General features: G+C 41.2%; 4 protein-coding genes across 6 annotated transcripts; 2 read left to right on the top strand and 2 right to left on the bottom strand.

Moving 5' to 3' along the window:
* The first annotated feature begins 1,244 nt into the window (after positions 1-1,244).
* LOC115739746 (protein RALF-like 19) lies at positions 1,245-21,571 on the top strand. Its single transcript, XM_030672977.2, has 2 exons — positions 1,245-1,262; positions 21,077-21,571. The coding sequence occupies exon 2, from the start codon at positions 21,130-21,132 to the stop codon at positions 21,463-21,465; it is 336 nt and encodes a 111-aa protein (XP_030528837.1). The 5' UTR covers positions 1,245-1,262; positions 21,077-21,129; the 3' UTR covers positions 21,466-21,571.
* On the bottom strand, positions 3,255-5,384 carry LOC115739814 (dof zinc finger protein DOF3.2-like). Of its 3 annotated transcripts, none has more exons than XM_030673087.2 (2): positions 4,841-5,384; positions 3,255-4,621 (listed from the first exon to the last, which is right to left on the bottom strand). In XM_030673087.2, exon 2 carries the CDS (start codon positions 4,533-4,535, stop codon positions 3,666-3,668), a length of 870 nt encoding a protein of 289 aa, XP_030528947.2. In that variant the 5' UTR covers positions 4,536-4,621; positions 4,841-5,384; the 3' UTR covers positions 3,255-3,665. The 3 variants fall into 3 exon arrangements, with proteins under 3 accessions (XP_030528947.2, XP_048141250.1, XP_048141249.1); XM_048285293.1 differs by having other exon boundaries at positions 3,255-4,697; XM_048285292.1 differs by having other exon boundaries at positions 3,255-4,711.
* LOC115739668 (late embryogenesis abundant protein 1-like) lies at positions 8,802-9,904 on the bottom strand. Its single transcript, XM_048285294.1, has 3 exons — positions 9,694-9,904; positions 9,219-9,605; positions 8,802-9,185 (listed from the first exon to the last, which is right to left on the bottom strand). Exons 1-3 carry the CDS (start codon positions 9,835-9,837, stop codon positions 8,907-8,909), a joined length of 810 nt encoding a protein of 269 aa, XP_048141251.1. The 5' UTR covers positions 9,838-9,904; the 3' UTR covers positions 8,802-8,906.
* LOC115739744 (30S ribosomal protein S5, chloroplastic) lies at positions 16,826-19,792 on the top strand. Its single transcript, XM_030672974.2, has 2 exons — positions 16,826-17,594; positions 19,390-19,792. Exons 1-2 carry the CDS (start codon positions 16,912-16,914, stop codon positions 19,637-19,639), a joined length of 933 nt encoding a protein of 310 aa, XP_030528834.2. The 5' UTR covers positions 16,826-16,911; the 3' UTR covers positions 19,640-19,792.
* Positions 21,572-24,739: the final 3,168 nt, after the last annotated feature.

Here is a 24,739-nt window from a genome sequence, read left to right on the forward strand (position 1 = left end):
TTGACTTGGGCTAAGGGAATCATTTAAATGTCACTGGGTCCATAAGGTGTTATTAAGTAATCCAACAAGACAAGTTTGTATTTTTCAGTGCATTATTTTTCTTGTGTCATATTTAATCAATACTTTGGAAAAATGCTTGGTAAATATTTCGAAAGATACTCATAAACCGTGTCCTTAGTGGAAACGAATTATAAGTTGTTTAATTATATATAGTTCACATTTTTTGAAACAACTGGACGGTAGAAGTAAGAAGAAGACTATAATTTCTCTTGTTGGAAAAAGCAATTAAAAAGAAGAGAGAAAAGCGAGATTGTTTCAAAGATTATTGAAATTAGGGGCAAGCAATAACTCGTACGGGGCGACCGAGTGGGAAAACACAACGAATTCTTCTGACAAAAGCAAGCCTGCTTTGTTTTATTAATCTGAGTCATCCTCAACGGTGGTCTGGTTTGGAAAGAAACCAATAACTAACCCTAACTTTGGCGCAGAGAATGGTGATGTAATCTCTTTTTTAGAAAAGTATTCTATATTGGCGTGATGTCCGGATTTAAAAAACTAAAGTGGATTAGTGGGTATCTCGAGACTTTTAATTAAGATGGACTAATCATATTTATTTGATGGGAGACTAGACAAAGATCTCAATGTGGCAGATCAAAGATATGCTTTGAATTACTTAGAAATTACAACAGCAGCAACCCACTCCATTCATTCCATCTCTCTCTCTCTCTGTCTCTCTGTCTCTCTCTCTGAGCTCATTTCATGCAATATTCCTTTGAGTCCCTCCACAAAGGAGTCGAAGCTTTTCTAAGGAAAGAATTATGGGGAAGTGAGGCACGTTTTATCTTTCATCTTTTTTTTTTTTTTTTTGGTGTGAATGTTCACTATATTATGTATAGCAACATATATATCAAGCTTTTGCTATCATTATCTAGGTGTAAAAAAATCGATTTGGTTTTAGGTTTTTTTTATATGAATTCTCTTTTGAATCTTGATTCTTTTTCTCTCATTACTCGATTTTCATTTGCCCTTAAATTTCGTTTGTTTCCCGAAAAATGAACATTTTGGACAACATTTTACTAAAAACTATCTCTTAAAAAAATAATGATGAAAATATTTTCATTTTTCACGAAAACGTTAATATATGAATTGTTGTGAATAACGGGAATAGTTCTTCATTGGCTAATTACTATAAAATATACGAGAGATTATTTTTTCAAAGAATATTTTTCAAATCATTATTCTTTCGCAAAAAAAAAAAAAAACAAAACAAAACGGAGTCTTAAACTCTCCACAAGTTTTGCCTTCTAATGTGTACCTTTACCATTTCATTTGCAACAAACTGTAGATGATTGCATTTAGGATCAAACTCATAGTTGCATGTATTTTCAACGATTTGGAGCATATTCAAAATGGCTGAACAAATTGTATTTTAATCACTAATTTTTCCAAATAACGGATACAATAAGAGCCTTTTTTTTTTGGGGTTGAAGGTACAATAAGAGTTGATAGTACAAATCTTATCTTGAATTATGGAATTCTTTGTTGCGAATTTCTATTTTTTATTTTGGGGGTCCTTTTGGGCATGTTCAAAATCTTGAATGAGCCTTTTCGTTTCGTTTTTCGCATAGTAATGCGAGAATATTGGAAATGTATCTAGTTCCTAATTTATTCAACAAGCCGACAAGAAAAATGTGTTGCAATCTGATACCAACTTTGTCAACCGCAAATCCATATCCAGAATTCAAGGAATGACTGGCTATCCTTTATAAAATAAACCAAAATAAACCACGTCAGAAAATATATAGCTTGACAATATTTTTTATTGAATGAAAATTGTACCAAAGTCTAATGTCTCATGAATTCTCCAAAAGTAGAAATTTTTAGTTTGGTAAATTTTGTTCGAACAGAAGTAAAGTCCCTTGTCATTCCCCGAAATCGCTCTCCACATGCAATTTTGCTTTGTGCTCATAACCTATAATTGTAATTTAAAAGATGGAGAGCAAAATCAGATCTCAATAAAAGCGACGATCACCGCTTCTATGAGATCAAGCAATGAACAATGCGGCTTTAGAAATGAATACGCATTCATATGTATTAAGACGAATACATTCATTACTTTTTTCCAACTAGCAAGCATAAGCAACACATCATAAGTTATGCACCGCATCACAACCATATGATATAAGCGGCATATATGTACCAAACTCCACCACTTATGTCACAAAAACCCTACGATCGCGCTTCACCGGGTAACAAAGTCTGAAAATTATATCGGTTGTGGTTAAGTTTTCTGAAAGTCACACTAGCGATGTTAACCCTCCAAAATCACGCCGACCATGATTAAGCTCCGAAACAGAACCGGTCCTTGCACACGTTCATCCCTTTCCTATTGCCTAATCACTCAGAAATTCGACATCCAAATCCAAAAAATCCTAGCTCAGCCTCCTTTGCCACCACAATGCTTGCCGCTGCTCCTACTGACCCCACAACCTCGATGGAAAAGACCAGGATTTGTGGGTTAATGGAGATTAGGGTTTGCAAGAGATTTCAAGCATTTCAGTGGTTTAAAGAAGGCAATTAGGCCTTGAATTCCTCCCAAAGTTGAGAATTTGTACACTCAAAACAGGTAAAAAAGTGTAGCATGATAACATTATAATATGGTTTCTTATGCTTCGTGACATTGATCCTTCACATTCCATCCTAGGAAGAAAAAAAAGGAAAACAGCAGTGGAGCACAACAGAAAGGCCTTGGGAAAAAAAAAAGAAATCAAAAGGAATTTTTCAACTTGACTGAGACAAAAAAGCAAAGTGAGGTGAGCACATCGAAACTGATGAACAGGTCAAGATCGGTTTTTTTTAAGGATTTTTTGGGAAATCGTCAGTTCCTCACATGCAAAAAAGCCGATTTGTTCCATCCTCTTTTTCTCTGATTATACACCAGCAGCAGTCACCTCCACTAACCACGCCAAAGAAGATCTTCGTTCTTGACCCATTTTTGTTCCTTTCCACCAAGTTCCTGGTGAGTTCTTTGAACCAATGGCTATTTGATATCGTTCTTATTTCTCTGATTTCTATTCTTATATTTTCAGAAATATGAAAAAGTAGAAATTTATTTCGTAATATCAATTAATTTTTCTATTTTCATAATCAGGTCAGTAATCGAAAAATAAATTTGGAACAATAACAAAAAGAAAAAAAAACTACTTCTCTATCTCCAAAAATAAAATTACAAAAAATAATCTGTACTCAAGAGATTATTTTCGAAAATAAAATTATTACCAAACATGCTCGATAGATAATGCTCTCAACTCAGAATAATCAGAACAGACTTTAGATTCTGCCGCACAAAATTCAAAAACCAAGCCATAAACATCCCAAAGAACAAAATTCTCTCCATAGTCACATAAATCATATTCCCCCACCGACTTAATTACACGAATCCATATACCAATGCCATGAAAAAGAAAACCCTCCAAGACCATGATAACATTTCATACATTTCCTCAGTTTGTATCCCAACAAAACTAAAACCCAGCACCACCAGTGTATTGTATGGGAAAATTTTTGACAAAGAATTCTTATAACCTAGGAAGTCCGCCGGTTGCCGTCGTCGTCGTCATTTCGAACTGAACCGCAGAAGCAACTGATCAATATGAAGGAAGAGCTCATGGAGGAGGGCCAAATCCTGGAAGATGGGGCAATTGGTGATGATCGGATGGATGGTTAACATTCAGACCGTTTCTACCGCTCTCGCCACCGTCACCGCCGTGACCGCCAATACCGGCACTTGTGGTTCCACTCCACAGGCTACCATGATGATGATGTACATGTGAAATACTAGGGCTGTTATCATTGCTGTTGCTACTACCAGTATGAGCATTGCTGCCGATGCCAAAGCTGTGACCCCAATCGCTCTGAAGAAACTGTGCTTGCTGCTGGATCTGCTGGTGGTGGGAGCTGCTTAAGGAAGCCAAACCTCCAAACCCTTGGAAAAAGCTCAAATTGTTGTTACTGTTATTGCTTGTTGTGGCGCTGCCGATGTTGAAGGGCTGGCTCTGGTTGATAGACTGAACCGCGGCCAAAGAGGACAAGAACCCACCTCCCGCGTAGAACGAGTAGCCCAGAGGCCCCTCCCCAGCCACCGCGGCCGGTGGGGGAGCCAGGTTCCCTGCGGCGACGTCCCTGAGGCTCTGTGGCAGGACCTGCAGGGATGAGTGCGGGGCGAGGCTGTCGGCGGAGGAGGAGGTGGAGGCGGAGGTGGAGGTCTTGGAGCGCTTGGCCTTCCGGCAGCCGCCGCCGACGGGGACGTTCCTTAGGGTTCCGCCGTGGGTCCAGTAGCGGCGGCACGTCTTGCAGAAGTAGCGGGGCTGGGTGAGGCTGTAGTTGTTGTAGTAGCAGAACTTGGTGTTCATGGAGTCGCAGCGAGGGCACTTCTGGGGCTGGTTGGGCGGCGGCGGCTGCTGCTGCTGCTGTTGCTGGCCGTCCGATTGGGCCGGCCTACGGTCCGGCGGCGGTTGCTTGCTCTCTTGCTCCATGCGTTTCTCGTGATCCCCTCTCTCTCTCTCTCACTCTCTTCAATTTCTTGTTCAGAGTTGGGCCTTGGGGGGTCTCCTTTTTATAGCTGAAGATGAAGATGACGATCAGCGTGTCAGACGATGAAGAATTTCGTACAGAATGTCTCGTTTTTCTTCTTTGATCTGCTTGAGAGAATCTTAGACAATTCAATACACAGAATCACACAAGCAATACTTCCAGATCACACCCATCAAAACCATCCAAAATCTGATCGCTCAATTAAGAAGAGAGAGAGGGAAGACAAAGAGAGAAGAGAGAGAGTCACCTGGTTTTAAGCGAGAAGGTGACTGACGTGGCCAAAGAAGAACAGCGAGATTTGTGTCTTAAAAACCTGTGAGAGACGCGAGTGAAATCTCTCTCTCTCTTTCTCTCACTCTCGATCGATCGATCTCTCGACGATGAACAAGTGTATGAATGAACAAGCTGCAAAGTAAGCCCCCCAAACACCTGAGCAAAGCTGAAGACCGAGTCAAGAACAAGACACCGCCTCAAAGACTCGAGAAAGAAAGAACCCAAACGAAAATTCAACCGCTATCTCAAGGCACAGAGGAGAGAGAGAGAGACAGAGGGAGGAAGAAGAAGAGGAGAGAGGGGATGGTGTTGAATATAGGTGCGACGAGGGATGTGTTGCAGGCGATGTGTATAGAGGATATGGACCAGATTGAGGTGTAGGTATCGAGAAATCTCGGTGGGACGAGAGGGGCCGAGGCCAAGGCGGCGTCAGGGCGGCGCGTGCGGGGGGTTTTTAACCGAGGGAGCTGGCTGGTGGTGGGTGGCTTTGTCAGTACACTCAGACCCTAACGACCCTTCTCTCTCATTCCACTTTCACGTTTCCTTTCTCACCCCAACAGTGAACAGCCATCCCCGTGCGTCTATCTTCCCCTCCTCCACCACCTCCGCAGCACAGTGTGTCTCTACTGACTCCCGAGTCTTCCATTCTGCACTAAACTATCAATTTTTTGGTGGGGGCTGGTTCAGTTCCTTCTGACATCATTCTTGGGTGCCACTTGGGAGGTCAATCCTTTCACTATTCCTCTCGATAACCATGGCGCCCCCCACAGTCTCCCGAAATGACGGTTGTGTCCAGAGCTCGAGTTGGTTTCTGATTACCCTAGGATCCCCTTCGGAGTTGCCCTGGCTATTGATCGAAACGAATGATTGGCACAAATGACCTATTAATTTTAATTTAATGTGAAATGTTGTTCGCATAATTTTAATTTATTTTATGTGGTTTTCGAATTTTAATTTCATGTGTAATATAATTTTTGGACTTTTGATGCATATTTAATATAATCACTGAACTATATAAAAATATCCAATATTATTATTTTATTAGTTTAAATTTAGGAACAACATTAAACAATTTTAGAGAAAACTATCAAAAAAACTGCTAAATCTAGTGCAATTGTATCAATTCAGGCATAAATTCTTTTCTTATCAATTGAGTCCTAAACCTTTGCAATTGTGCCAATTCAGTCCGTTTGGCAAGGTCGAGCTGGCATGAATAACTTTTAATATTTGTTAATATTTTTTTGATTTTTTAATAATTTTTTTTTCTATATTTTTCTTTTCTTTTCTCCTTTTTTCTATTAGGGTCGGCAACCTCTAGCCATCGGCTGAGGGCCACGACCCTCAACCACCTAGACCTGGGCGAGGGTGAGGGCCAAGGGTCGTGGCCCTTCCCCGATCATTGGACGGGCGTTGCGAGCCCTCGCGCACGGCTCGCCCTTGCCCCGTGGCTCGCAGCTTCTTGCCGGGCCTAGAAAAAAAAACTAAAAAAGAAAAGACAGAAAAAGAATTGAAATATTAATAATAATTATTTACGTCAGCGTCATTTGGTCAAATGGACTGAATTGACACAATTGCAAAAATTTTAAGACTTAATTGGTAAAAAAAGAAGTAATTGGCACAATTGCAATAGGTTTAAAATTTTTTTGGTAATGATCCGAATGTTTTTATAAAGTCCAATGATCATATTGAATAAATTAAAAGTTCAAGGATAACATTGCACATTAAACTAAAGTTCAAGGACTATATTAAACGAATTAAAAGTTCGGAGACCATATTAGACATTGTGTTGAAATTTATGAACCATTTGTGTCATTTTTCCTAACTAGAATACATGATTGTGCTTCTTGAGGTACAATTTGAAGCTGGCCAAAGTTCATGATCATTTGTGACATTTTCCCTAGCTTGAATACGTGGTCGTGCTTCTTGAGGTACAATTTGATGCCGATCAAATTTCAAGGGCCTTTTGTGTCATTATCAGATTTCTAAAAAGGTGGCAAGCAGTAATACTTGAGGAATGTTTTTTGAAGAACAACTTAAACTAGTAGTCATGCGATGAGCGTGGTATATAAGGATAGATTGGACCGGTGGCGATTCCATCCAACGTTCCTACACAATGAGAGATAACACAATTGAATAGTGGAATGGCCTTTTAGAGCACTACACGCACATTATAATGGGCGGCGAAAAAAGAGTTACTTGATATCAAAATGTGCCAACATCGCTCTATTCACATAGATTAAGATGACCAACTTGTAGGAGTAGTGACGTAGCGTCCATTTGATGCGTATCTTTATTTAAGAGTCACAACAGGAATTTCGTAAATATGATATCGAGACATGAGCTCCCTAACGTTGTCTCGTACGAACATTTCTCTCGGTTCAAATTCTACATTCTACCTTGCTAAACACTATCTCGAATCCTTGTTGGATCCTCGTTTAGGGACCTTACCTGTTCTCAAATCGCAAATCTATTCAATGGAATCATGCTTCGATGTCGATTTGTAGCGAACCAATCTTATTTATGTACAACTTAAAGTTCTCAAATGAATGACTCGAAACGTGATAAGGTACTCCTGGGTATGCCCGATTGTTCATCAAAAACCAAACCATACTCGTTCCTCGTTCCTCGTTCCTCTCGTATATGCTTAGGGCAATACTAAATTTTCAGGATTAGGCGAACCGAATGCGACAAAAAAAAAAGGACAAGTTGGTACGAGAGTGCCTGACCAGGTGATCCCATCTAGAACAGAATGGCGCTGTTGTCTGTTCACGAAGTGCTGGGCTTTGGCATGGGGAGGAGTTGTTGTAACTCCCCGCAGACTCCACGTCACCCCTCATTCCCGACCAGAATTCTGATAAATTCCCGATTAAGACAGTTTCCTCAGTATCCAAACTTCAAACCTCGACTAGGGGGAGAGGTCCCTAAGGATGGCTTGGCAACGTTACTCAGAGTGATTATCTTAAAGAATGTTGATTAGAGTAAAAAATTATATGAAAAATGTCACCACATATGCGAAAACTATTAAAATTACAAAAAATAAAAATAGAAGAAGATATAAATTTACGTTAAAAACCCTTTAAAAAAGCCACGAAAAACGACGAAAAGAGAAAACAAATCCCCCTAAACCTTACGAGAAGTACCGCGACAGCCCAAGCCCTTTTCTATCAACCTTAAACCTACATTTTATTTCTCAAGTCAGGTCGCCACAAATTAATTCGGGTAACTAAAACAGAATAAGAAGACTTTGCAATAGTGGGTTTCTCCTTATCCCTGTGTTTCATAAGAGTTCTCGAACAGAATATGTAAAGGTAAGATCGAAGCACCACCCCCGGGGCGAAGGAGCCGGAGGGATCGAACCGTGCCTTCACTTCCCGGACCCGGGTGGGATCCCTAACCACTGGGCTAGGAACACAAATTCATCCGATCCAGTAGTCGGATTTTCCTCTTCCGGTGCTCGATTGAGGATCTCCGTTTGAAGTGGATTTTAGACCATCAGGATCATTCATGTTGATAAGATGGCTCGAGCTCAATTGAGCCTCTTCGGTTGCAAGCCCATCGTTCCAACCCGCGAGCAGGATGGGCTCAAATCACCATTATCCGAATTTTTTTCTAATCAAACCAACAAATTATTTCGTAGGGATACGAAGGGAAAAAAATATATATATTTGATACATACTCTGTGGGGCATCTATGCTAATATTTGCTAATCGTTGACATAATTTAGGACAGCCAAATTAAACTATAGATGGGAAAATTCCAAACTATTTGTCTCGTTACATTCATTCTAATTTTATTTCCTAAGTAAATTTACTACGATCATATAGTGTTGTTGCGTCTAAATAAACCAATGACAACTTTCGAAGTATTGAATTTCATTTTCTCCAAAACAGATAGTAATGACAAAGCATACTCTAACATAAGTTACCAAAGTTGGAAAATTTATTCGCTCACCCCCAAGAGGTTCATCATACGTCTATCAAAAACATCAGAAGATCGAATTCATCATCACATAATACAAGACGATTAGGGTTACCACTTCCTTACTTCTTCTTCTTATCATCGCCATGTTCGACCTTAATCACTCTGACCGCACCCTCGTCCGCCCTCTTCCTTCTCTTGAAGTCATCGTCGTCGTTGTCATCGTCATCGTCCTCGTCTTCCGATGAGGAGGAGGAGGTCCTGACAACCGTGTCCTTGATCTTCCGGGTCGTCTCCTTCGCCTTACCCCACGCCTCCTGCACCGTCTCCTTCGCCTTCTCCCCTATGTTCTGCACCACCTCCGCTGCCTTCGCCTTCTCCACCACAGTCTCCGCCGTGCCTTCCGTCCTCTCCGTCGTGCCACGTGCCATCTCCTTCGCCATGTCCTTCCCTTCCCTAGCCTTCTCCGCGGCCTTCTCTGTGGCCCCCTTGGTCTTCTCCTTGGTGCTCTGAGCCGTTTCCCTCGCCTTCTCGGCAGCCGTCTCTGCGGTGGACTTGGTCTTCTCCTTGGCGCTGTGTGCGGTCTCCTTGGCTCTCTCAGCCACTGACTCCGCGGACGACTTGGTCTTGTCCTTCATGGCGTGCGTCGACTCCTTGGCCTTCTCCTTCATCTCCTCAGCTCTCTCCTTCGCCCCTCTTATGGCTTTCTCTGCCTCTTCAGGGAGCTCCGGTGGCGGCTTGTCGGTCTCGTTCATAGACTCCTTGGATTGGTACGCCATGTCGGCCCTCGAGTCTCTCGGCGGGTCTCGGTTCTTATCGACCTAAAACCAAAACGAACCAAGAAGAAAACAAAAACATATTAACTAATGATAAATTCTCGTGTAACTACCAAGAGTTCTACTTGGTTACCTCATCGGAGTGTTTGGAAGCATGAGAACTGAAGGAGATCCTGGAGAGCTTGCGAGAACACCTGAGAGAGACTGAAGATGGAGACTGAGGGAAGGCTCTTGCTAGATTGAAGATTGCAGTTCTGGCCATGGACATCGCGGCCATTGGTAGGGTTTCGTTTCTTTAGAGCTCTCTCTTTGTTCTCTGCGTTTCCGCGTCAATGTTTGTTCTTCTGGCTTCCACGGGAGTCGTTGTCCATGACCACATGCAGGTTATATGGAGGAGGTTGACGAAGTGGCTTCGTGCTGGATCGACACGTTGGCTGTGCCAAGGACAGGTGTAAGATGGTGTCCTTCTCGGTGTTTTGGTTGGTCAACACTTGTTCTTTTACTTCCGTCGCTTTTTATATTATGTCCAAATTTTTCTATGTATCTGGAATTATCCATAATAAGATGAGAAATTGATATCATGGGTGTGGAAGTAGGAGGTCCACCGATCCTGCCACCAGCTACGGTGGCCGGAGGGGGTGAAGCGGTGGGTGGCATGGCAAGGACAAACTTGGCCCGGAGGAGTACTCAACGTCAACTCGACTGTGCAGCTTGAGAGCCGTTCGATTATTTAATTTGTCGAGGTCCAGATCGCCGATGCTCAACTATTCACGTACCATAATAAGCAATCGTCGATCAAACACGGTGCTGTATCGTTGAATCGGATCAACGCTAGCCACAGCAAGCTGACATAAATTCCCTAATTTCTAAAGAACTGATTCGATCACATGCAGCAACAAACTAAAAGGCCAGGCATGATAAGCTTTGAATCCCATTGCTTGAGATGCAGCCTTCTCAGCTTGAGCTTTGAATGGTCTCTTTCCTCCAGCAGAGCTTGATGTAGCAAACCTTTCCACCCAATGTTTTGCTCTTCCCCGTCAAATCCAATTGATTTTTCAATAATTAACGCATTTGAATCACCAGTACACCCCTTGATCTAGCGAAGGTTTCCAATGAGAATTCCACAGCTGCCTTCACAAACTGCGCGTCCTTCTCTTTCAGGAGGGTTAAATCCGCATAATGAGTGGTAACTGTTGGAGTTGGCAAACACTTCGAGGACCCTTGTTTCTCACACCGGGCACGCCCACGTGAGCTTAGGGAAATTGAAGTATGATCCAACGACATGTGATCCCCGAGCACGGAATACGAGGGCGGCGCCCCCGACACGGGTGTCCCGCCGCCCGGTCAGCTGGTGGGGGTTCCGCTCCTCGGTGAGCCGAGATCGAGCAACGGTACAGAGACGGAGCAAGCACTAGAGTTGGGAGTGAGCGTCGGAGCGGAAAGCGAGGGAGTCGAGAGCGAGTGTCGAAGAGAGAGAGAGAGAGAGAGAGAGAGAGAGAGACGTTTGAATTCACGAGAGTATGAGAAATAGGGCTGCATAGCAACGATTCTAGTTCTCTGATTCTGTTCCTTAGAACAAAAAAAAATGATAATCATGTTTGGTAACGTAAATGATTATGATTTTAATTCTATTCCCGAAAACAGTTTAAGAGCAAAAACAAGAACAAAAAAAAGTTTGTTCTGGGAAAAGAATTACTTTTGAGAATCACAAAACAGAATGAAATCCCACATCTCTGACTTTTTCCTTTCGGTTCTCTCATCACTTTTCACTCGGCCTAAAACATAACGATGTCTCATTTTCAAAGGAAAATATATAAGATAATAAAAAATAAAATAAAAATGAAAAAATTCTCAAAAATTCTAGAAAAAAGAGAAATTTCAGAAAACCCTAAAAATAGAAGAAGCTTAGATTATGCTAGTTTGACCTCATTTTCACGCACTAAATCAACATGGTCTATCCTTTTTTAAGCTTAAAATGACTCATTATGACATGACAATTAGACAGAATAGCATAAAAAAATATTATATGCAATATGTTATATAAGAGAATTGATATGAATTAATTTTCAATTAATTCAAAATGTAGAATGAAATTTCACAAAGTAACAATGTAGTTATTAACTTAAATGACAAAAATTAGGAAGAGAAATTATTTTCGAGAACAAAAATTTTGTACGATTACCAAACGCGTTTTGATTCTCTAAAACTCATCCGAGGAACAGAATCGAAAAAAATAATTTTAACCAAAATTACTTTTTCGAATCAAAATCGTTGCCATGTAGGCCCATAGCGTGTGAAGAGAAAAAGTTGGAGAGAGAAAATATAGTCTACCGCATTTATTGCGATGCAGGCTACCAAAAGGGAGAAAAAACGATTACGTTAGTGCTAACTACAAAAAATTCCGGCGACCTCATTGGAATTGGTACTTAAATAATCATTTTTTTTAAAATTAGTTCTTAATTGATTCAAAAAAAATATTGGCACCAAATCAAGTGCCATATACAAATATTGGCGTTTGAGGTGTCGTTTTGCCGTCAAGACACTGTTCATCCGAGTCATCTCTCTTGCGAGCAATTGAGAAATGAACCAACACATTATATTGTCTCAATGTAACGTTTAGATCTCTATGATTTAAGGAAAACTTGACCATCTCCAAACAGAGAATAATGCAATACTGTATTCAAGAATTTTCTCAGGCTCAGACAATGCTATACCCTGATCCTATAAATTAGACTTTTCAAGAAAAGAGGATGTGTAAAAAGTTAACATGATAGCAATGCTAAAAATGTTTACCAACTACTTCTCCAATCACATACATATCTAGCTGAAATCCATGCTCAAGCATTTTGAGCAGAAAATCCTCTGTCTCCTTTTGCATCTCCATGATGGGATTCGACTGAATATCCTGATAACTATCAAAGATGGATAGCAACTTTGCATCCGGTTTCAAAGGTTTGGCAGCCTCAAACGAACAGAGTTTGGCTTCGACATACTCTTTTCCTCGAAAACTTGAAACACTACCAATCGAAGCCGGATGGCATTTCGGCTTTAAAGATCTAGAACTAGCCCTTGCTTGAAATGGCTTAGGTGGGATGTACCATTTGATGATGATGAAGACGGCCCTCCATTCACATCACTACCAAATAAGTGGTCGATAGTATCTGCATCTGTAGAGTGGTTTTCTCTCATGAAGACGACCCTCCATTAACACTTTACTTAGTAAGTCAAACGGTAGATAGAAATCTCCGCAGGCCAGCATTTAGATTAGCCATCATGTCGACAAACTAGCAATGCTACATCTAGCAACAGTCTTCGAGTGCCAAGTACTTTGTTACGATAATCAAACGTTGAAAAATATGTAATGAATCCTAATGCACTAGGAAAAGACAATCAACAATAGCAATGATCTGTATCAGTCGCATGCGGTTGCAACACACGCTATGCAAGCTGATACTCACGCAAGCATCGTGATACCCCGAGGCCAAAAACACGAGTCGAGGAAATCGGACTCCGTCATCTTCGCAATATCATCCGAGTTGCCTCGTTTCGCACCACTCAACTTGGTCCCTTGACAAGTCTTTCCGAAATATGCTATTTTAAATGCTTTGTTGAGCGATCCGAATCCTTTCAAGATCCTGAAAAGTGCAGCTTCAAAATTGCATCGACCAAATGGGTTTGCGTTAATGCAATCTCGCTCCCGCTGAGCCTAGGAATGAGCGCTGCTCAAAGATCACTCCTTATGAGCGGTGCCAAGGGGCAAGAGGCCGGCGAGCCAACAGATTTTCACTTACATGGAGGAATTGCAGGAACCTTGGGGTCATCAAGTATATAATATAGTAATAACGTGGGGCAAATATTCGAGCCTCTTAAGCTTGAGCTCGAAATCTAATTCGGTTATGAAGTGATTGTAATCTAATTAAGTCGAGTCAAACAACAATGCCCCAAATTTCTATTACTTAAAGCTAGAAGAGGAACTTCAATATGAATCTAATATGAGTCGAGTATCAAGCTATATATATGGTCATTTCAAGTAAGAAAAAAAGAAAGAAAAGTGCATGAAACTCTAGTAAATCTTGTTTATTCATGGTCATTCTTTTTATCTAAACTTAATTTACTTACAATATATCTTTTACTTTGTAAATTATTGAGAAATTTCAAAAAAGAGCTCGAAATGCCTCATTTTCTCAAATAAGGGGCTGAGTGTCCTCGGCCGGACATGCAGTAGGACTTGATAGATTGGTTTTTGCTGCCTCCCGCCTGTGTTTGCTACTTTTTTTTTTTTTTTAACTTTCATTTTTTTATTTTTTATTTAATTAAAAATTAAGTTAAAATTGTATTTTGATGAAAATGCCCCTAATCGACTAGAATATTTGGCCGGGCGGCGAGATCGGACTCTTATTTGAAACAGCCATGATAACTTCAGGCACTTATCTAAGACAATTATGACACTTCATGCTCTTATTTGAAATAATGATCACTTTAGACCCTTATTAGAGAAATTGAGATCATTTTGGGCCATTATTTGAAAGTTTCTCTTAATTATTAGTGTGAAGCACGTGTTACACGCGTGTAATAAAAACAAGTACAATGAAAGCACAAAATAATTAGTTATATTTCTGTAGGGGAAGCACGGAATTGAAGTGAGTGGAAGCTAACAATGAATTATCCGTCAAAAGGAGGGAAAATTATCGAAAAAATATTAAACCTCTTGCAATAGAACCAATTCAATTATAAACCTTTTGTATTTGTGCCAATTCAGCTATCCGATCAATTTTGACCATAAATGTTGACATGGGCTCCAGTGATCTTACGTGGTGTAGCCAGCGTTGATGTAGATCATTTTAAATATTTTTTTGAATGTTTTCTATTATTTTTTCCTTTTTTATTTCTCTTTTTTTCTTCACTCTCTTCTTCCTCCAGCCGGTCGACTAGAGAAAAAAAAAAAAAAGAAAGGGAAAGAAAATTAAATGAAAGTTAAATTAAAAAATTGAAAAAAATTAAAAAGGTTATTAAAAGAATTTCACATCAACGCCAGCTGCACCCACGTAGGATAATCGACATCTATATTAGTGATTTCTATCCAAAATTGGTCGGATAGACTAAATTGACAAAAATATAAAAGGTTTAGGATTCAATTGGTAAAAAAAGGGGGGTCAACAGTTAATATAAACAATTGCAATAGGTTTTGACTTTTTTTTTATTCTCCCATCAAAAGGATTACTTATGTATAACTTTTTGTTCTTTTTTTATTATGTATAATTAGCTTTCGGAAGAATGAGAAATGCAACAAACAGATGTGTTGGCTAGCACTATAGAAAGTTAACATAAATAATCACAATTTGTCTTTTTGGTAAAATTGAGAAAAGAACTGTTATTTATAAAGAGCAAGCTATATATTTTCGAGAAAAGCTTGTATCTGAAAAAAAAAAAATCTACTTAGAATGATTTGTATTTACAAAGAATGATCTATATGCGCCATGCATGATTCATATTTAGGGAAAATTATCAAAAAAAGTCATAAATATATTGTTATTGTGCCAATTCAATACTAATTTTTTTCTGTCGATTAAGTCCTAAACCTTTTGTAATTGTGCCAATTTAGTCCATTTGACCATCGATGCCGACATGGTAATTTTTCAATAATATTTTTCATAATTTTTGAATTATTTTTTAATAATTTTTTTCTGTCTTTTATTCTTTTCGGGGTTTGGGCCGACAGGGTGAGGGTTGCGGCCCTTGCCGGCCGCTAGGCGAGGGCCGCGAGCCCTTGCCTAGGCGACAACTATGGCAATCGCGACGAGGGTCACTAGCCCTCGCTTGCGGTTGGGCAAGGGTTCGCAACCCTCATTGGTCGTTAGGCTCGCCGCGGTGAGGTCACCGGCCCTCATCGTAGTTGGGAGAGGGTTGGGATCCCTTGACAAGACTCGGCCGATGGCCGGCAGGGCTGCTGGTCCAAACTCCTAAAAAAAAAAAGGAAAAATTTTACTAAAAAATAAAAATAATAAAAAGTTAATTGTTAAGTCAGCGCTTGTCGCCCAAATGAACCGAATTGACAAAATTATAAACGGTTTAGGACTTAATCGGCAAAAAAATAAGTTTAGAATTAAATTGACATAATTACAATAGGTTTGAGACTTTTTTGGTAATTTTTCCGTAATATTTAGGATGAATAAATTGTAGTCATCAAGGTTGGCATATAAATCAAGGAGAATACAGATTTACAATAGACAAGTCATATTCAACAAGAGCAGTCACGTGTAAATCTCATTTTTTCTAAGTAAATTCTTTAATACCAACTAATATCACTAAAACCGTACTTTTATGCAGTAGATTACATTACTTCGGCGATTCATGCTCCGTCGCTTTTTAAATAAAATTTCAAACCCGATGTGGCTTATTTAAGAGAACGGAAAATTTTAGAGGAATCAAATTCAGATGATTTTAGAAAATAAATCTACGACTTAGCCTGTCTTGATCGTGAGCCGTTCCTCTTCATTGCAAATTTTAGCACCTAATTTTATCCCAATTCCTAGATTGAAGAACGCTACGAAATTAGGGTTCGAAGAAGACAAAGGATTCAGCTCCAATTCGTTAAGTTATGGCAAATAACACACATGCACCACCCCGTTAAGTCGCGTCGGATGGTGTACCATAAAATTTTCTCACGTCGGATTTTTCGATCACACAAATCGGCAATAGTGGCACTGATGTGATCATATTTTTCCAATAGTGGCACTCAAGTCATAATTAAACAAAAAATTAGCATTGAAATGAGTGCCATATAAAAGTTATATCAATTACAATATTTTTGCATTTTTGCTGCCATTACACCAATGAAAACTAAACGTTGCTAGGAAGTAAAATGTTTCATCACCTATTAGTATTTTTATTGATTGAGGAATATTTTATGATAACTAAGGCTATGTTTGTTTCATAAAAAATTTCATGTTAAAGGAAAATACTTTTCGGAAAGAGGAAAATATTTTTCCCTTCTCAGCCAGAATATTTTAGTGTAATTAAAGGCATGTTTATTTCGGGAAAAATTTCATGATTAAGTATAATACTTTTCGGAGAATCATTTTTTGGGAAAATATTTTTCCCTTCTTGAGTAAGGGAACTCATTTTTAACCTGCGTATTTTCTTTGACCGCAAATGGTTTTCCGACGTGTAAGGTCGCTTGACCATAGCTCTGGCTCATCATACGCGTCAGCAAAAGCGCGCCAGCGTGGCATCCACGTCACCAACACCCTCATCTCCTTCCCTCCCTCTCGAACCAGACCAGAGGGAAAATAGGATAAGCCCTCTACCCTGCTCTCTTTTCTTCAATCCCTCCCTTCCTGCTCACTCTCCAATGGCGACCACGTCAACCCTCTCTGCGACCCATCTCTCCTCCCTCTCCTCCCACCACCACGACCACCACCACAGCCCCCGCGTAGTCCTCTTCTTGAAATCCTCGAAGCCCTCCTCCGGTTTCCCCAAATTCTCTCTCCTTCACTCCTCCTCCATTTCAAGACCCGCCGCCGCCGTCGCCAAGGCTGGCGACATCGACACTTCCTTCTTCGACACCGTCAACCCCGACGCCGATGTCGCCTTCGACCCGCCCGCCCCGCCCGAGGGCTTCGTCCCGCCGCCGTCCTTCGACGACGGCCCCCTCGAGACCGAGGACGAGATCGCCGCCGCGTACGAGGAGCTCTACGGGCCCGGGTACAGTGGGGTCAGCGTTCTGGGCAACGACATCTCCGTGATGGACTCGAAGGTGAAGAAGACGACCGGCTTCGGGAAGGTGAAGAGGGAGAAGGTGAAGGATGGGTTCGACGAGCGGGTGGTTCAGGTGAGGAGGGTCACCAAGGTGGTGAAGGGAGGGAAGCAGCTGCACTTCAGGGCGATCGTGGTCGTCGGTGACAAGAAGGGCCAGGTCGGCGTCGGCGTGGGGAAGGCGAAGGAGGTCATCGCCGCTGTTCAGAAGTCCGCAGTCAACGCGCGGCGCAACATCATCACCGTGCCGATGACCAAGTACCTGACTTTTCCTCACAGGTAAATGGGCGATTGTTTTTTTTGCCCTTTTCCCTTCTTTTTTTTTGTTTAATTATGAAGGTTTTGGGTGTTTTGTGGTAATGTAGTTTGGATGAGTATTGGATGATGTGTTTGAGGTGGCTGTGGGATGAATGTGGGTGATTAAATGAGTGTTGAGCTTGAGTGTGTTTTGTGGTAGCAATTTTGCTGTTCCGATAGATGTTGGGGGTATTGGATAACAGAAAGAGGAAAGGGGAGGCGAGATGGATGTAGTTAGCGGAATGTGATAGGGTGAATTCTGGAAGATCATGTGTTGTGATGCTCTTGCTCAATAGAAATTGGACTTCGTGAAACTCATCGCAGACCGTGTGAGGAGAGGCCAAGACGGGTCGCCTTCTGCATCGAGCCGTTGCATCTGCTAATAAAGACTAGCATATAGAAACTCAAAGATTGTAGTTCTGTGTAAGGAAATCTATTCTGTTGTTGATTCTCGATTTGCTCTAAAGTTGTTTTTCACTGAAAAGCAGCTGGAGGCATCTTCCAACATGGCGCTGGTTTTGTGAGAATGCATTTTGCTAATTCTAGTTTGTCAATGTTCTTATAAATGTGAAGAAGTAGGGGTCGTTACGCTTTGGAGGTTACCGTTAGCCATCATTTAAAAGTTAGCGTTAGTGATGTGGTTTGGATGCTTGTGGATTTCTGTCCATTGTATTGTGCTTACGAAGTCGGGATCACCAGGCATAAATGGTTATCAAGAATGTCCATGCGGACATATTCCTCTTTTGAAAGATACCTGTTCTCTTCCCTGAAGTCGGATCCTTCTGTCGTCTTACTTCTCTAGGTGGTTATCAAGTAGATATGAATTAGTTTATGCTTGAGTTTGATAGAGATTATGGGATCTTTCTGCTGCCGTGGGTGCCATTACAAATGCTCTGAAGGTGGCTACTTTCAATGATCACAAAATATTGTGCGCAGAGTTTTGGTATAAATAGCTAGTCTCATTTGATGGCTTGTTGTTTGGAGGTTTCATTGGTTAACCTGGGAAGTGTATTATGTAGCTTCAGAAATTCAGGGAATGGTTTAGGCAGTCGATTCCGAAAAGCAGTGGATTCCAAAATCATCGGCTTTTGTCAGAATAAAATTTTATATGGACACGTAGAGTTTGTGGTGTTTTCGTTTTTACAGTTGAATGTACATTAGGTAGGTTACAGTCTCTCTCAGTTCAGCTGTAGATGCTGGATTTCAGATTGCTAAATGACAACTCTTGTTCAAGTGCTAATGGTGTTAGTCTTTAATGAACCAAACAATAGTGTCTCTGCCTTGTCTACTTTCGTACATTGAAGCTTTAATACTCGAAAGCTTGTGGGCGATAGTTTGGCATCTTACTTTTAGGGGGAAACACATTCTTGTTAGGATGAGGTTTTCCATGCAAGTGGTCTAAAGTTAACTGTTCATCTTGATCAATTGTAGCCAGATCTGGAAAAACACCCCCCACCCCAACAATTTTGCGCCTTTTAGTGTTGGAATATTATCTGACTTTTCTGGTAGAAGAATGTCGAGTTCTGTGTCTTTGAATTGTTAAGGTAATGCTGTCCCACCGGGCATTCCTGTCAGAAGTAATGTCCAGTATTTACTAAGTAAAAGAGTTTTAAGTGTGATGCTGGTAAAGTATTCACTTTCTGCTGGTGCCTTTGATGGAAGTTCTTTTGGGCATTATCAGTAGTTGAATTTCACCAGGTAGTACACTTCGGGTGCATATGTGGTGTGAGTAAACCTAAACATGATTGTTTCTATAATGATTTATGATTTATGCCAGGTCCGAGGGAGATTATGGGGCGGCAAAAGTGATGTTAAGACCTGCTTCTCCTGGTACTGGGGTTATTGCCGGAGGAGCTGTGAGGATAGTTCTAGAAATGGCTGGTGTTGAGAATGCTTTGGGGAAGCAGCTCGGGAGCAACAACGCCCTTAACAATGCGAGAGCGACCGTCGTCGCGGTTATGAAGATGAGGCAATTCCGCGACGTTGCTCTCGAGCGTGGAATTCCCATGGAAGAATTGTGGAAGTGATGGAGCCGGTGCGACAAATCTGTATGTAGCATGGATTCTTCTTCATAATGCCTTCTCACTAGTTCTTTTTTCATTTCCATTTTGTAAGATATGATTCTATTTTCCTTTTGGGGGGGATAGAATGCAAAAAATTCATCGTCGTTATCTCGCTCATGATCAGCCCTCTGTTATTAACTTGGTTATGAACCGAAGTATTTGGACAATCCACAGATTTTTGCCGCTACGAAATGAAAAGCAAAAGGAAGTGTTTCCTTTATCCCATTCCATTACAATCCACAGATTTTTTTAGGCTCACTGCCCCAACGTAGTTGACGGGCGGGTTGGCGAGGCACTCGACGGCCGATTCCGAGTGGCCTCTAAGAGGCGCTGTGAGACCTCTGTGGCACAGTCAACAGGGACCATCTACTTTCCAATGAACGCCAGCAGCATCACAAACAAGGGTGGTGCCAGAGCTCCGAGCACCGTCGACGAGGACAAAAATTGTTCCTCGCAGCGTGATTCTCGCATTACCACTGCAGGCCAAGCTATTCTCATGTTCTCCTACGAGAGAACTGCGAGGAGGGTCTGAACGATAGAAAATGACCTCGAGAATGCACTTCTAGTGCTACTGCTTTGTAGAATTTATCATCAATGATATAAATTAGAAAATCCTCTAACACTATTAAGTACCAGACTATATGACCTAAAGTATATAGCTTGCTTTTACTTTAGTTTTGTCAATTTCCTGATCAAATGGTGCAAAACATTTTCCTGAACTTTTTCAAGTTTTTGTCAAACATCGGAAAAAGAAGTCATTTTCCTGGAAAATGACTTCCCGGAAAACATTTTCCGAAAATGTCATATTTTTCGCGAAACAAACGGAACATAAAGTCTTTATTTGAAATTTTCTCATAAAGTACTGCGCTCAGTTTTGTCAAAAGAGCAAATGGAGCTTTTGGTTTTGAGGGTCTCGCTCACTCTTGATGTGATATTGAGAGCGAGCCATGGTTGACTGAAATTCTCAATTCCACAGTCAGGAATCACATTAACATCATCTAATCGTACATTTCAAAATCACCCTTTTAACCTAAAACTCTTGTACTTCATCGAAGATAATAATCTCTATTAAAATTCTCGTTGCACAAAATCGATCCGATCACACGTGTCGCAATGTTAGTTGGAAAGGTCGAGTCAAAAACAGACAACATAGAATTTGCCAATTATAGCATGATTGAGCCATGTCCAAACGGTTGAGAAAGCCTCAAGAAAAACAAGGAGCAAGAAACGGTGGAACCCCCAAAATCACGTTGAATCACGAGATCGAGAAACGAAATCGAATTCTAAACTAAGCATTGCGCTTCCTTATCATCTCTCACCAACAACCTTCAATAACAATCTCTTCCCTCCTCCAACAGGAAGGGTCGGAGACAACAAGAGAGAATTTGCACTTTCTTTTGCAAAAGCCTTCTGACATTTTCGAGGGAAATTTCCTCCTCCTTAGCTTTGCCGTGATGGGACTCAAGTTCTGGGCCGTGCTCCTGGTCCTGTCCCTGGCCGTGGCGGCCGAGTCGTCGCCCCACTCCTTCGGATTCATCGGCGCCGGCGACCTGACCGTGTCGGTGGGGGACTCCATGGACGCGTTCGAAGAGATGATGATGGACTCCGAGGCCAACCGGCGGCAGCTCGCGGGGAACCGCCGGTACATCAGCTACGGCGCCCTCAAGAAGAACACCGTCCCGTGCAACCGGCGCGGCCAGTCCTACTACAACTGCAACAAGATGAAGCGGGCCAACCCGTACAAGCGCGGGTGCAGCGCCATCACGCATTGTAAGAGAATTACGGACTAGAAAGGACCGAGAGGGGGATTAAAGTCACACGAAAAAGAGAGAAATGTGAAGGGTTTGATTGTTCACTTTGCTTAATGCCATTTAATTTCCTCCATAACATTTGTTTAACACCGACGATTCCTATAATTCATTTTTGCGATTTGTATGGAACCGGGTACGTGTTCGGAACACGGTAAGCTTACGGTCGCTTCTATGCCGCTCGAAGCGAGTCGATCTTCGCGTCGTCCTAGAGCGAAATGGCTTGAGAAAATGCTGCTCATCTGCAGCAAGGTTAGGGAAACTGATTTCTCTCTGGAGATCTGCTTGCTGTGATTGAATTCTTCAGCATCAGTTTTGAGATCAGAATTTCATGGAGCTGACAGATTTGACCCAGCCGGTTCAATCCTGGGTCCGTCGGGGCTCGTATATATAACTAATATGATGATGTTTGATCTATTTTTATGTTGTTTTGGAACAAGGGAACGCCCGGTCCTTGAATTTTTTGTAAAATATTCAATTAAGTCACTGAATTTTTTTTCTTGCAATTGGGTCCTTGAAAAACACAATTTTTCCGTTTTAAGTTGGTTTTTGAATGCGCAAACTGGAATGGTGACGTGGAATGCCACATCAGCACCATTTCATTTAAAGGTATTAGCCGCGCGTCGACAAGGCGCGACGGCAAGTTCATCAAGGAGTCGCAAGGTGGCGCAGAAACGGCAGCCGAGACAGATCTTGCCAGGGTCCCATTAACGGTGAGTACACGGGTAGATCGGCATTTCCGTTTTCTTTGTAACCGGAATGACCACTCCAAACAAAATGCGTATATTCATGTACTTTTTTAATAATTTAATTAGTTCCTATGCTTTGAGTTCGATATTCATGTACTTTTTTTTTTTTTGGGACAAAATACGTACTACTTTCAATTAAAGTCAGAAAAGATAACATTTGGGTCTCCAGAGTCCATAGTCCACGCATAACACCGAACACTAAAGAGCCAATTCGGGTTGAGGGAATCAGTGCGATGGGCCTTAGCCACCTAATTGGCGGCCTGATTTGCGGAACGAGGACAATGGGCCGGAGAAGCCCTTCCGAGTTGGCCCATCAGGTCTCTTCGGTCTTTTATAATTGAATTCCCGGTCCATGGGCTTTCATCCAGGCCCATGACCCACCATACGGATGAAAGACAATCGTGTCTCTATCCCATCTTTAGGAGGTGGGAATCCAGAGGAGTGCATACATCTTTCGAATTTCCACTCGCTAAGAGCTTTTTCAATCAAACATGGAACATCCTCCAACCAACATGGTTATCATCCTGGTTCGGTTCAACACCCATTGCCATCACCAAAAGGCACGATTGGTTTTGTTTTATATTTGTATAGAATTCATTATCGAATGCTCGAGCACTTATTAAATATACAAACAAAGAAAGTTTACTCGAAAGATTTAACTTTATTAGTGACGTGTGCGGCGGTGCCTTGATTATTAAAATTTTGAGGAAATGATACACGTGATCCCTGAATTTTGGCTCAATGCGTTATGTCGTCTCTGAACTTTTAATTTTGCTTGATGTGCTCCCCGAGCATTTCATTTGCTTAATATAATCCATGAATTTTTGGTAAAAGTCCCACATAATTTTTAGACTATATGAAAATGTCCAATGTTATCATTCCATCAATTCAAATTAATGTGATTTGCTGATTTAGCTTCCAATCTGGTATATTTCATGGTGGACAAAAGATAAAGTTACACGTGAATTATCCATGTAACATATTCAGCTCAAATCAAAATATAGTTCGAACTATACACACATCAAAATAGTGTAGGCTAATTCTATGAAAGTGTTGGTTTATTTTTCTTATATTTGAGATAGTGTCGTCTCATTTGACCAAAAAAAAAAAAAAGATTGTGCCCTCTCAAGCATTGTGAATATTTCCTCTTGGAAAAGACCCTCTTTGCTAGTCTTTATAAGCAAGATTTTTCATGCGATGATTGTGCTTTTTCGGTGTTTTACGGGGAAACGTTGCAGGCTCAAGTAGTTCAACCATCTGGATCCTCGAATCAATAGGAGAGCCTCAACGAGAAAGAAGAGGGCAGGCTCTTGCCCCTCACAAGGTGTACGGGAACAAATGGGCCATGATTGCCCGATTATTCCTCGGATAGACCGATAATGCAGACAAGAATCACTGAAAACTTGCTTATGCTAGTTATATTCGATGCCCTTTCAGTACCTTTTGTCTTTATTGCAAAGATAATTTGCATGCAATCTCGGCCAAGTTTAACCTCAAGCCACTAACATGTTATGGGTGATCATGCGGTTCCACAAGAAGGGAAGGAGCACTCTATAAATCCAGACACGGGTCTTCAAATTCTGACCCCCTCGTGAGAGAGAGATGAAAAACTTGTGACAATCCAAATGCCAAATGCGAGGAATGGTTGCATTTTAGGACACGAGACAAAAGATTCGGTCTTGGTTTATTCAAGGGAAGAAGGGGAACAGAAGGCACAGTCCTTGTCCGATAAAAGTGGAGAAGGACATACCAAGCTTTGCCCAAGAGGGCACTCGAGACCTGCTGAAGATTCCAATCTCAAAGACCTTGTTGCAAAATTCAGATCTCAAAATTAGAATTTGATTGCGGAACACCTCCAAAGAAGTTCAAGTACATACTAGAAACAAAATAATTGCTTAGCAAGAAATTTTTTTTCACCAAGTTTTCTAGTAGTTTGAGAGACCCACTTTGCTCATCTTTATGGACAAGATTTTTCAAGTGATGATTGTGCTTTTTTGTTGTTCTACGGGGAAAGGTTGTAGGCTTAGGTGATTCAACTAGTTCGATCTGCGAATCAATAGGAGCACAAGGTGTATGGGAACAAATGGGCCATGATTGCCTAGTTATTTCGGGACTAACCGATAATGCGGTCAAGAATCATTGAGAACTTGGTTACGTACGCTAGTTATATCTAATGCCCTTTAAGTACCTGTTCTCTTTATTGCAAAGATAATTTGCATGCAATCTCAGCCAATTTTAACCTTAAGCCACTCACAAGTTATGGGTCATCATGTTGTTTCGCAAGTAAGGAAGGAGCACTTGATAATCAAATGATTAAAAAAAAAATTGCTTGAGAGACAAAAAAAAAAAACCTTTATGAAACTTCTCCTTGTTGGCTTTATCCTTAAGCCTCTCCACTCTATGATGAGCACTCTACACTTGAAAAGCAGTGCAGGTGGCCTTTCTCTCTCCTGCAAATCGGGTCTTTTGGGCCACCAGGAGCTTGAAAAACCAAAAATGTTCTTCAG

Source organism: Rhodamnia argentea, chromosome 9 (genome assembly GCF_020921035.1).
Source record: "Rhodamnia argentea isolate NSW1041297 chromosome 9, ASM2092103v1, whole genome shotgun sequence".
NCBI classification, from domain to species: Eukaryota; Viridiplantae; Streptophyta; class Magnoliopsida; order Myrtales; family Myrtaceae; genus Rhodamnia; species Rhodamnia argentea.

Excerpts from the sequence above, each read along its gene's own strand:
- LOC115739668 (XM_048285294.1), bottom strand. The coding sequence starts at position 9,837 with ATGGCCGCGATGTCCATGGCCAGAACTGCAATCTTCAATCTAGCAAGA. Across the intron at positions 9,606-9,693 it reads CTTCCAAACACTCCGATGAG|GTCGATAAGAACCGAGACCC; the intron begins GTAACCAAGTAG and ends TTTTGGTTTTAG. Across the intron at positions 9,186-9,218 it reads AAGGGAAGGACATGGCGAAG|GGCACGGCGGAGACTGTGGT; the intron begins GAGATGGCACGT and ends GAGAGGACGGAA.
- LOC115739744 (XM_030672974.2), top strand. The coding sequence starts at position 16,912 with ATGGCGACCACGTCAACCCTCTCTGCGACCCATCTCTCCTCCCTCTCC. Across the intron at positions 17,595-19,389 it reads TACCTGACTTTTCCTCACAG|GTCCGAGGGAGATTATGGGG; the intron begins GTAAATGGGCGA and ends GATTTATGCCAG.
- LOC115739814 (XM_030673087.2), bottom strand. The coding sequence starts at position 4,535 with ATGGAGCAAGAGAGCAAGCAACCGCCGCCGGACCGTAGGCCGGCCCAA.
- LOC115739746 (XM_030672977.2), top strand. The coding sequence starts at position 21,130 with ATGGGACTCAAGTTCTGGGCCGTGCTCCTGGTCCTGTCCCTGGCCGTG.